This window comes from Heteronotia binoei, chromosome 1, assembly GCF_032191835.1.
Source record: "Heteronotia binoei isolate CCM8104 ecotype False Entrance Well chromosome 1, APGP_CSIRO_Hbin_v1, whole genome shotgun sequence".
Lineage (NCBI taxonomy): Eukaryota > Metazoa > Chordata > Lepidosauria > Squamata > Gekkonidae > Heteronotia > Heteronotia binoei.
Window position 1 is genome coordinate 264,517,881 of NC_083223.1, and position 12,015 is coordinate 264,529,895.

Below are 12,015 nucleotides of genomic sequence, written 5' to 3' on the forward strand. Positions count from 1 at the left end.
CCACCCTCCCAGCCCACTATTTACCTGTGTTCTGCTGCAGGTGGGAGAACCACTGTTCTAACTGCTTCATGCTGAAGGGAACAGAACCAGATGTAATTATGAGCACTGTGGCCCTCCGGAAGATTCCCCTCACCTCCCCACCAGTTCCCTTGTCTTCTTCAGCATCGACACACACACTACTCACTTTAATAGTCCGAGGATAAAGGCATGGAAACGCTGCTGGTTGCTCCGGAGCGGTGCCAGCCGAGACACCCGCCAGTAGAGCGCGTTCAGGGAGCGGGTGTGGGGTCCTGGTGGTGGGGGAACCAATAGGAAAGATTCACAGCCAAGCAGGAAAAAGGAGTCATTTGAAACACGATCCCCCCACTCAAGGAAGCCGGCAAGAGCTGATCTGGCTGTCAGAACCACTGGATGTTTCTCCCTGAGGATCTCTGGAGTTGTTTATGGCCTTCCCCTCCATTCCATTCTAGCATCTCCGAGATGAGATTACAGTCCTTTAAAATACTCTCACATTGGTACCTCACAACTCAAAAATATTGGCCCACATGAATCTGTCCAGTAGACCAAAGTATTGGGGGGTGGGGGGATATGGAAAGTTGGTAGGCATGTAATTTATATCTACTCAGGCAGGTGGGCTAGGGCTGAGTCATTATCTTGTGGGAGTTTCCTGGGCTGTGACATGCTAATGGAGGAGCTTACCTGAGGGGTTTCTTTTGTATATGGATTGGCTACTGAAATTCTAATCTCATCTGTAGTGCTGTTGTAAAACAATGACTCAGCCCTACCCCACTGGCCTAAGTAGATATCAATTACCTGCCTACCAACTTCTTCTCAATTTGACCCAGAGAGAACTCCAGTTTTCTGAGTCACACCTCTGAGGATGCCAATCACAGCTGCTGGTGAAACGTCAGATCTCACAATGCCAAGACCACAGCCACACAGCCCGGAAAATCTACAACAGCCAATGGACTCCAGCCATGAAAGCCTTCGACAACATAAAACTTTATTAATTTAACTTTTTGTGTATGCACACGAAAGCTTATATCCAGAATTAAAATAAAACTCTGTTGGTCTTAAAGGTGCCACTGAAATCAAATTTCCTTCTTATGGTATATGTTAACTGATGTCAGTTCATCAAATTAAATCTGCACACATGTGCAAATGAGAAAAGATTTCTAAGGGAGAAGATGATCTATGCTTCCAGCATCATCTTAAAAAATGCCAGGGCTTTTTTTGCGCAGGAACGCTGCTCTGTCTAACTTGGCATTAGGGGGTGTGGCCTAATATGCAAATGAGTTCCTGCTGGGCTTTTGCTACAAAAAAGCCCCATGCAAAACAAATGGTGTTGTCAGGGGGTGTGGACTAATATACAAATGAGTCCCTGCTGGAGAGCCAGTTTGGTGTGGAGAGCCAGTTTGGTGTAGTGGTTAAGTGTACGGACTCTAATCTGGAAGAACCGGGTTTGATTCCCCACTCCTCCACTTGCATCTGCTGGAATGGCCTTGGGTCAGCCATAGCTCTGGCAGAGGTTATCCTTGAAAGGGCAGCTGCTGTGAGAGCCCTCTCAGCCCCACCCACCTCATAGGGTGTCTGTTGTGGGGGAGGAAGGGAAAGGAGATTGTGAGCCGCTCTGAGACTCTTCGGAGTGGAGGGCAGGATATAAATCCAATATCTTCATCTACCTCACAGGGTGTCTGCTGTGGGGGAGGAAGGGAAAGGAGATTGTGAGCCGCTCTGAGACTCTTCGGAGTGGAGGGCAGGATATAAATCCAATATCTTCATCTACCTCACAGGGTGTCTGTTGTGGGGGAGGAAGGGAAAGGAGATTGTGAGCCGCTCTGAGACTCTTCGGAGTGGAGGGCGGGATATAAATCCAATATCTTCTTCTTTTGCTACAAAAAAGGCCTGCGCAAAGCATTGGTGATGTCAGGGTGTGTGGCCTGATATGCAAATGAATTCCTGCTGGGCTTTTTCTTCAAAAAAGCCCTGTTCAAAACAATGGTGATGTCAGGGGGTGTGGCCTAAAATGCAAACGAGTTCCTGCTGGGCTTTTTCTACCAAAACAGAAAGCCCTGGAAGATGCATTTTCTTTTTCTCAGATTTGTGAGTTGCTGTTATCTGACAGAGTGCATTCCCTTTACTGTATCAGAGAGAAAAATGTCTTGCATTTCAGTCGTGAGGTTACAACATGGCGAACGCTACAGAGGCGACCAATGGAAGTCCACTGGTCCCCGGATGTAGCTCGCTAACACGCTCCGCCAATCAAGATCTGTGGCGGGAAGTTTAACTGGCCGGGATTGGACCTGGCCAGACGGAGGGTTGTTCCAGGGTATGTATATATAATCGGGACCCCGGCCCCGCGTGTGTTTCCCTTGTGTTGTACTTGCCAATAAAGTATGTTGCCTTCAACACGTCTCGTCACTCAGTACATTACAACTGTAGAACAAGGAGATCCCCAGGTCCCGCCTGGATGCTGGCAACCCTGACAGGATCCAGATAGCTTAAACACCGAATCTGCATGAATGCAGCCCCCCTTTCTCCCACTGCCCACCACTACCAGGCTTCGCAGAGGCTTCCACTACGCTCCACGGGGAGCTGGGCCTCTGGCCCGTGATGACGTCCTTCTGGAAGGGTTTCAGGCCGTCGCACACCAGGGCTCGCAGGGCTGGGCAGAGGGTGCTCACGACGAGGTAGCCCACTTCCGGGCTGAGCCGGCTGTCTCCCAGCTGGGCCTGCGGGGGAGGGAAACGGCTGCGTCAGCTCTGGCAGTGGAAGCACGCCACTGCCCCCCCCCCTCTCTTTGCTAATGGGTAATTAGAGTTTTCTAATTAGATTCTCTCCCCCACCACACACACAATGACAGCAGGGATCCGGATTCCCTCCTTCTTTGGCTGCCACCCAGGCAGACGAGGGGGGTTCGCTTGGGCGTGTATTTATGGCCCTGGCTCAGAAAACGTGGCCAGAGATTAAATAGTTCGACGCTTTCTCCATGTGCATAGTTGCTAAGAGGACATCTGGGCTGCAAAGGGGGACATGAATAAAGCTACAACAAAATGTATCTTGTGATCGAATAAATATCCCTTTGCAGTCCTGTGCAAGCACAAACGCACATCGTTTGGGAACAGGGTTGTCATCTCTGGGTTGGGAGATTCCTGGAGATTTGGGAAGGGGGGCGGGGTTGGAGAAGAGAGGGAGCTCCACAGGGACATGATGCCTCAGGGTCCACCCTCCAGAGCTGCCTTTTTCTCCAGCGTAGGAATGGCCAAACAGCAGCTCCGGAGTCACATGGAGCTCCTTCACACATATTGTGTGGCTCTTGAAGCCCCCACTGCCCTGTCAGCCAGCTTGGAGAAGGCATTTCTCTCTTTAAATCACTTCATCAAGTCAAGCCAGCTAGCACCTTGGAGAATGCATTCAAAGTTAAAGTTGCTTTCTTTCCACCTCTGCCTCCCTCCGCCATCTATTTTCCTTCCTTCCTTCCTTCCTTCCTTCCTTCCTTCCTTCCTTCCTTCCTTCCTTCCTTCCTTCCTTCCTTCCTTCCTTCCTTCCTTCCTTCCTTCCTTCCTTCCTTCCTTCTTGTGAGCCAGTTTGGTGTAGTGGTTAAGTGCGTGCACTCTTATCTGGGAGAACCGGGTTTGATTCCCCACTCCTCCACTTGCAGCTGCTGGAATGGCCTCGGGTCAGCCAAAGCTATCGCAGGAGTTGTCCTTGAAAGGGCAGCTGCGGTGAGAGCCCTCTCAGCCCCTCCCACCTCACAGGGTGTCTGTTGTGGGGGGAGAAGATATGGAAGATTGTAAGCCGCTCTGAGTCTCTGATTCAGAGAGAAGGGCGGGGTATTAATCTGCAATTCTTCTTTTTCTTCTTCTTCCTTCCTTCCTTCCTTCCTTCCTTCCTTCCTTCCTTCCTTCCTTCCTTCCTTCCTTCCTTCCTTCCTTCCTTCTTGCAGCTCTCAGACATCTGATGTTTATTCTATGTGGCTCTTACGTTAAAGCAACTTTGGCCGTCCCTGCTCCAGGGGAACGGATCCTTGGAATCTAGAGATCCATTTCAGAGGTAATGGTCTGGACAGCAAGATTTGGGTTCAGGAGCCCCTTTGAGACTCACAAGATTTTCAGAGTATGAGATTTCAAGAGTCAACTCTCCCTTCATCACACCCCGAAAATCTTGTGAATCTCAAAGGGGCTCTTGGATTCAAATTGAGCTGAAGATCAGTCATAATTCTTGGAGGCCTCCCGGTCATACTTGATAGCTGGTGTCAAGACCCCAGCAGTTCAAAGAGCACAAACAGTCCACTTAAGCAATGGTTGTTTATTGACTCATGACAGCAATATATAGGCAGGATGGACTTTGCAAAGACTGGCAAGGCGGGCTTTTTGGCTTCTTAAATAGGGTAACTTAAACCGTTACATTTTCAAAGAAAAGCGGGAAGCAAGAAAGCGGGAAGCAGCAATCCCTCCTCCCAAGATGTTCCCAGGCCCCTTTCACAGGTGCTCCTAATCTGGAGGCGTGACCTTGGTTCCCCTTAGCAGCCCCTCAGACCAGTGTAAGGAATTTAGATAACTGTTACAAAGAGATAGCTGCAGCAAAAGAGCAAGAAGACTGGAGTAAAAGTTCTTCAGCAAATAGAAAAAATGGCAAGGCACTGGTTGGCCAACCGCACTGGGAATTACCTTCTGGACGAGGTTTCTGGCAGTGCTGAAATGGGCCACGATCCTGTCCACTGAGGCACTCAATGCCACGAGCAAAGCTGCAAGGAAGTAAACACAAGATTCTTAGCGGGGGGGTGGGGTGGTGGTGGCAGCAAATCCCCAGTTGCGCCTTTCGCAGTCTGCCACTTAACAGACGCACAAGTCCCTGGCCTTGAAGCACTTGCAGTCTGAGCATTGAAGATGAAGAGAAGCACAAAAACACAGAGAGTATAACATTGATTCATAAGAACTTAAGAGAAGCCCTGTTGGATCAGGCCAGTGGCCCATCCAGTCTAACACTCTGTGCCACACAGTGATCAAAACGCTGGTGCCCTCCAAAAATTGGCACTCCAGAGCCCACCCACGGTCAACCCTCAAGCACCAAGAAGACAGAGCATCCCTGCCCCAGACAGAGTCTTCCCTCTAATACCTTGTGGCTAACAGCCACTGATGAGCCTCTGCTCCAGATGTTTATCCAATACCCTCTTGAAGTCATCTATGCTTGTAGCCGCCACTGTTGCCTGTGGCAGTGAATTCCACATGTTAATTACTTTTTGGATGAAGAAGAACTTTCTTTGATCTGTTCTAAGCCTAGTGCTCATTAATTTCATGGAATCCCCACGAGTTCTTGTACTGTGGGAAAGGCAGAAAAGTTCTTTCTCTGACTTCTCTATCCCATGCATAATCTCGTAAGCCTACCTATTTGGCGACATTCATTTGGACGTTGGATGAAGACAAAACATTCTGGTGGAAGTGGCTTGAAAACATGTTATCCACCCTGAAAACAAATTCCCCCAAATCACTTCCTCGTTCACTTTACGATGTCTGTCTGTCTTCACCCTCGTAATGTATTTATGTCTTCATTTCTGGTGTTACTAAGGAATGAGGACTTAAGGGGTTCAGCCAAGAGCTTCCCAGATGGGGAAGAAGCCCAACCTGAATGCCACCATGATTTAAAAACAAAAACGAAATGGAAATCCAATCAGGGATTGCTCATCTCTTAAAAATCCTATTTGTGGAAGCCACATTGGGAGACCGTCACAGGATTTGAAATGGGATCAAGGCTGAAACACCAGGGATAGGTTACATTTGCCCCCGCTATAAGATCCCCTTCCTCTGGTGGATTTTTGGTATAGTGTCTACTATTCATATATTGATTAACTAACCCTGCAAGGTAGCCATCCTGATACCCCTGTGGAGAGAGGGAGGGAGGGAGGGAAGGAAGGAAGGAAGGAAGGAAGGAAGGAAGGAAGGAAGGAAGGAAGGAAGGAAGGAAGGAAGGAAGGAAGGAAGGAAGGAAGAAGGCAGAGAAAAAAAGAATTTAGTTGAAGAGTTCGCATTTATACCTCACTTTTCTCTACCCTGAGGAGATTCAGAGTGGCTTACAATCACCTTCCCTTCCTCTCTCCACAAAAGGTGCCTTGTGAGGCAGGTGGGGCTGAGAGAACTGAGGGTGCATTCTCACTATTCTAAATAATGTGTTTTGCTAAGTGAATTTTTGCTATTCTTACACAGTAAAAATTCAGTTGCAAGATGCATTATTGAGTGTAGAATGAATGCAGTCTGAGACTGGCCCCAGGTTACCCAGCAGGCCACACATGTCTCAGGGTGGCTTATAATCTGCACAACAGGCACTAACTTTGTGAGGCAGGCAGGGCTGAGAGAGTTCGGAGAGAACTGGGACTGGCCCAAGGTCACCCAGTAAGAACATAAGAACATAAGAGAAGCCATGTTAGATCAGGCCAATGGCCCATCCAGTCCAACATTCTGTGTCACACAGCGGCCAAATACATATATATATATATATACACACACACATACACACTGTGGCTAATAGCCACTGATGGACCTCTGCTCCATATTTTTATCTAACCCCCTCTTGAAGGTGGCCATGCTTGTGGCTGCCACCACCTCCTGTGGCAGTGAATTCCACATGTTAATCACCCTTTGGGTGAAGAAGTACTTCCTTTTATCCGTTTTAACCTGTCTGCTCAGCAATTTCATCGAATGCCCACGAGTTCTCGTATTGTGAGAAAGGGAGAAAAGTACTTCTTTCTCTACTTTCTCCATCCCATGCATTATCTTGTAAACCTCTATCATGTCACCCCTCAGTCGACGTTTCTCCAAGCTAAAGAGCCCTAAGCGTTTCAACCTTTCTTCATAAGGAAGGTGTTCCAGCCCTTTAATCATTCTAGTTGCCCTTTTCTGAACTTTCTCCAATGCTATAATATCCTTTTTGAGGTGCGGCGACCAGAACTGCACACAGTACTCCAAATGAGACCGCACCATCGATTTATACAGGGGCATTATGATACTGGCTGATTTGTTTTCAATTCCCTTCCTAATAATTCCCAGCATGGCGTTGGCCTTTTTTATTGCAAACGCACACTGCCTTGACATTTTCAGTGAATTATCTACCACGACCCCAGTAGACCTCATGTGTCTCAAAGCACCTTACGATTGCTTTTTCCCTTCTCCCCACAACAGGCACCGTGTGAGGCAGGTGGGGCTGACAGAACTCTGAGAGAACTGGGACTGGCCCGGGTTCAACCCAGATGGTTTCATGTGCAGGAGGAATGGAGAATCAAACCTGGTTCTTCACATTAGAGTCTGCCACTCTTAACCACTGCACCAAACTGGCTCTCAAGGAGAATGACTGTCCCATGGTCCCATAGAAAGCAGAGGTGGCATCTGAACTCAGGTCTCCCAGATTCTTAGTCCAAAACAGTTCTGCCACTGGCAGATGGATAGATTAGATAGATAGATGCCACTGTCACTGGCAGATAGATAAATTAGATAGATGACAGACAGACAGACAGACAGACAGACAGACAGACAGACAGACAGACAGACAGACAGACAGACAGACAGACAGACAGACAGATAGATAGATAGATAGATAGATAGATAGATAGATAGATAGATAGATAGATGCTCCTTTGCATACCCCTGATGTAGCCAATCCTCCTGGAATTTATAGTAAAAGCTCTGAAAGCTCTTGGAGGATTGGTTACATCAGGGATGTGTGGCTTAATATGCAAAGGAGCTCCTGCTACAAAAAAAAAAACAGATAGATAGATAGATAGATAGATAGATAGATAGATAGATAGATAGATAGATAGATAGATAGATAGATAGATAGATAGATAGATAGATAGATAGACAGACAGACAGACACTATCTAATCTATCTATTAATCCCAAAATGAGAAAGGCTGGAGAGACACAGTGTTTGCACCTTGTAGTCTCTTTCCTCTTGAAGTTCCCAGAATGCAAAGGTGTTGCCATAGTAACCCTTCCTCTCTGCGCCTGTTCCAAAGAATAAAGGTGCAAGAAGAACTGGCAGTTGCCATGGCAACAGGCTCAGCTAGGATGGGAACTGGGAAGGTGTCCCCAATATGAAAGGCGTGTTCAGGGCTTCCCTCCCTCCTTCCTTTGAAACCATCTTTTCCCCTCCTCAGCCTCAGAATGTTCAGAGTCAACAGCGCCATCTCTTGGATGGAGGCACAAATAACAGGAAAAAAGGGGCCCCTTCAACTGTAAGCTGCTCTGGGCAGGGACCTACTTTACTCTTTTGTTGCTGTGTGAGGTGCCATGCAAAATTACACCCCCCCCCCCAAACAACAGTTTATTTTCCTGCAGTCTAAGGCTACATCCATGCACAATGGAATGCCACACGATTGTTGCAATATAGCAGTCTTTCATAACTGGATTTTCCTGGATTAGATGACGCAACCCACTTGCGAATGACTGCTATAGCATAAAGGCAGTGTACTAGTTAGGGAACTCAGAATGGAAAATAACCATAGTGATCCAGGTAGCAGAAGATAAACAAGACATGTGGTCTAAGCTTGTTACCCCTGGGCCAGGAAAAAAGCAGTCTAAATTAATGATCCCAGCAAAGAGCAGGTTCTGAAAATGAATCCAGCACAACAATCCAGTTCCTACTTGAAGCTCCCCAATGTGATTCAGAAATAGCTAGGGCAGGGGTGCCCAAACTCGCATATTGTAAGAACCAGATAGAATAAACATCAGATGTTTGAGAGCCGCAAGACAGGGAGGGAGGGAGGGAGGGAGGGAGGGAGGGAGGGAGGAAGGAAGGAAGGAAGGAAGGAAGGAAGGAAGGAAGGAAGGAAGGAAGGAAGGAAGGAAGGAAGGAAGGAAGGAAGGAAGGAAGGAAGGAAGGAAGGAAGGAAGGAAGGAAGGAAGGAAGGAAGGAAGGAGATGGGAGAGGGAGGAGAGGTGGAAAGAAGGCAACTTTAAATGTATACTCCAAGCCGCCAGCTGGCTTGGTGAAGTTAATTAACATAAGAACATAAGAGAAGCCATGTTGGATCAGGCCAATGGCCAATCCAGTCCAACACTCTGTGTCACACAGTGGCCAAAAAAAATTATACACACACACACACACACACACACATACACTGTGGCTAATAGCCATTGATGGACCTCTCCTCCATATTTTTATCCAATCCCCTCTTGAAGCTGGCTATGCTTGTAGCCACCACCACCTCCTGTGGCAGTGAATTCCACATGTTAATCACCCTTTGGGTGAAGTACTTCCTTTTATCCGTTTTAACCTGACTGCTCAGCAATTTAATTGAATGTCCACGAGTTCTTGCATTGTGAGAAAGGGAGAAAAGTACTTCTTTCTCTACTTTCTCCACCCCATGCATTATCTTGTAAACCTCTATCGTGTCACCCCGCAGGCGACGTTTCTCCAAGCTAAACAGCCCCAAGCATTTCAACCCTTCTTCATAGGGAAAGTGTTCCAACCCTTTAATCATTCTAGTTGCCTTTTTCTACACTTTCTCCAATGCTATAATATCCTTTTTGAGGTGCGGTGACCAGAACTGCACACAGTACTCCAAATGAGACCGCACCATCGATTTATACAGGGGCATTATGATACTGGCTGATTTGTTTTCTAATAATTCCCTTCCTAATAATTCCCAGCATGGTGTTGGCCTTTTTTATTGCAAACGCACACTGTCTTGACATTTTCAGTGAGTTATCTACCAGGACCCCAAGATCTCTCTCTTGGTCAGTCTCTGCCAGTTCACACCCCATCAACTTGTATTTGTAGCTGGGATTCTTGGCCCCAATGTGCATTACTTTGCACTTGGCCACATTGAACCGCATCTGCCACGTTGACGCCCACTCACCCAGCCTCAACAGATCCCTTTGGAGTGCCTCACAATCCTCTCTGGTTCTCACCACCCTGAACAATTTAGTGTCATCTGCAAACTTGGCCACTTCACTGCTCATTCCCAACTCCAAATCATTTATGAACAAGTTAAAGAGCATGGGACCCAGTACCGAGCCCTGCGGCACCCCACTGCTTACCGTCCTCCACTGCGAAGACTGCCCATTTATACTCACTCTCTGCTTCCTATTAATCAGCAAATTTTTGATCCACAAGAGGACCTGTCCTTTTACTCCATGGCTCTCAAGCTTTCTAAGGAGCCTTTGATGAGGAACTTTATCAAAAGCTTTCTGGAAGTCAAGGTAAACAACATCTATTGGGTCTCCTTTGTCCACATGTTTGTTCACCCCCTCAAAGAAGTGTAACAGGTTAGTGAGGCAAGATCTTCCCTTACAGAACCCATGCTGAGTCTTCCTCAATAACCCGTGTTCATCAATGTGCCTACTCATTCTGTCCTTGATAATGGTTTCTACCAACTTTCCTGGTATTGAAGTCAGACTGACTGGCCTGTAATTTCCCGGATCTCCTCTGGAACCCTTTTTAAAGATGGGGGTGACATTTGCTACCTTCCAGTCCTCAGGAACGGAGGCAGATTTCAATGAAAGATTACATATTTTTGTCAGAAGATCCACAAGTTCAACTTTGAGTTCTTTCAGAACTCTTGGATGTATGCCATCCGGACCTGGCGACTTATTAGTTTTTAATTCGTCCATCAGTTGTAGGACCTCCTCTTTTGTCACCTCAATCTGACTCAGGTCTTTCAACAACCCTTCCAATATAAGTGGTTCTGGAGTGGCCAAACACTTCTCATCTTCCACAGTGAAGATGGAGGCAAAAAATGCATTCAGCTTCTCAGCCATTTCCCCATCCTCCTTCAGTAATCCTTTTACCCCTTGTTCATCCAAGGGCCCCACTGCCTCCCTGGCTGGTTTCCTGTTTCAAATATATTTGAAGAAATGTTTATTGTTGGTCTTTATGTTTTTTGCAATATGCTCTTCATAGTCCCTTTTTGCCTGCCTGATCACAGTCTTGCATTTGATTTGCCACAGTCTGTGTTCCCTTTTATTAATCTCACTTGAACTGGTTTTCCACCGCTTAAAGGAGTCCTTCTTACCATTTACAGCTTCCATTACTTTGTTTGTTAACCATGCAGGCCTTTTCTTATACCTGTTTGTGCCTTTCCTTACTTGTGGTATATATTTTATCTGAGCTTCTAGGATTGTAGTTTTAAACAGCCTCCAAGCTTCCCCAAGGGTTTTGACTGTATTTACCTTTCCTTTCAGTTTCCTTTTCACATGCCTCCTCATCTCAGAGAATTTACCCCTTTTAAAGTTAAATGTGGTTGTGCTGGTCTTTTGGGGCAACTCCCTATTTATACAAATGGTGAAATCAATAACGTTATGGTCACTGCTCCCAAGTGGTGCCATCACTTTTACATCTCTCACCAGGTCTTGGGCATTACTTAGGACCAAATCCAGGATCGCCCCACCCCTGGTAGGTTCAGAGACCATCTGCTCCATAGCAAGTCATTGAGAGCATCAAGAAACTCAATCTCTTTCTCTCGACCAGAACACATATTGACCCAATCAATCTGCGGGTGGTAAAAATCACCTATTATGACACAGTTTTTACGTTTAGCAGCTATCTTTAATCCTTCCATCATATTATAATCATCCTCTATCTTTTGATTTGGTGGGCGATAACAAACTCCCATAGTTAAATTTCCTTTGGGGCCCTCTATTTCAACCCAAAGCATTTCTAGAAGGGAATCTAATTCTCTGACCTCAGTCTTACTGGACTGTATATTCTCTCTGACATACAGAGCCACCCCACCTCCAACTCTTCCCTCCCTATCCTTCCGATATAACTTATATCCAGGAATCACCATGTCCTACTGATTCGCCTCATTCCACCAAGTTCCTGAAATTCCCACAGTGTCTATGTTTTCTCCCAACACTAAACATTCCAATTCACCAATTTTACTTCGAACACTTCTAGCATTTGCATACAAACATCTATAATTTCCCAGGCAAGCTAGGCCCACAACCTTCCTCCTGCCACCTCGAGACATTGGCAGACAGTCCATACTGTTTGTCACCATCACAGTGGACAACTCTGATCC

The 12,015-nt window shown here is 46.7% G+C and overlaps 1 protein-coding gene across 1 annotated transcript in view; it reads right to left on the reverse strand.

Annotated features, from left to right (window-relative positions):
- The window catches only part of RUSC1 (RUN and SH3 domain containing 1), a 42,199-nt gene that overhangs the window by 11,501 nt on the left and 18,683 nt on the right, over positions 1-12,015 (reverse strand). Inside the window, exons 4-7 of the mRNA XM_060255175.1 lie at positions 4,671-4,747; positions 2,558-2,732; positions 185-290; positions 25-71 (exon numbers count right to left, since the gene is read on the reverse strand). Coding sequence (XP_060111158.1) covers positions 25-71; positions 185-290; positions 2,558-2,732; positions 4,671-4,747 — 405 coding nt within the window. The remainder of the gene's footprint in view (positions 1-24; positions 72-184; positions 291-2,557; positions 2,733-4,670; positions 4,748-12,015) is intronic.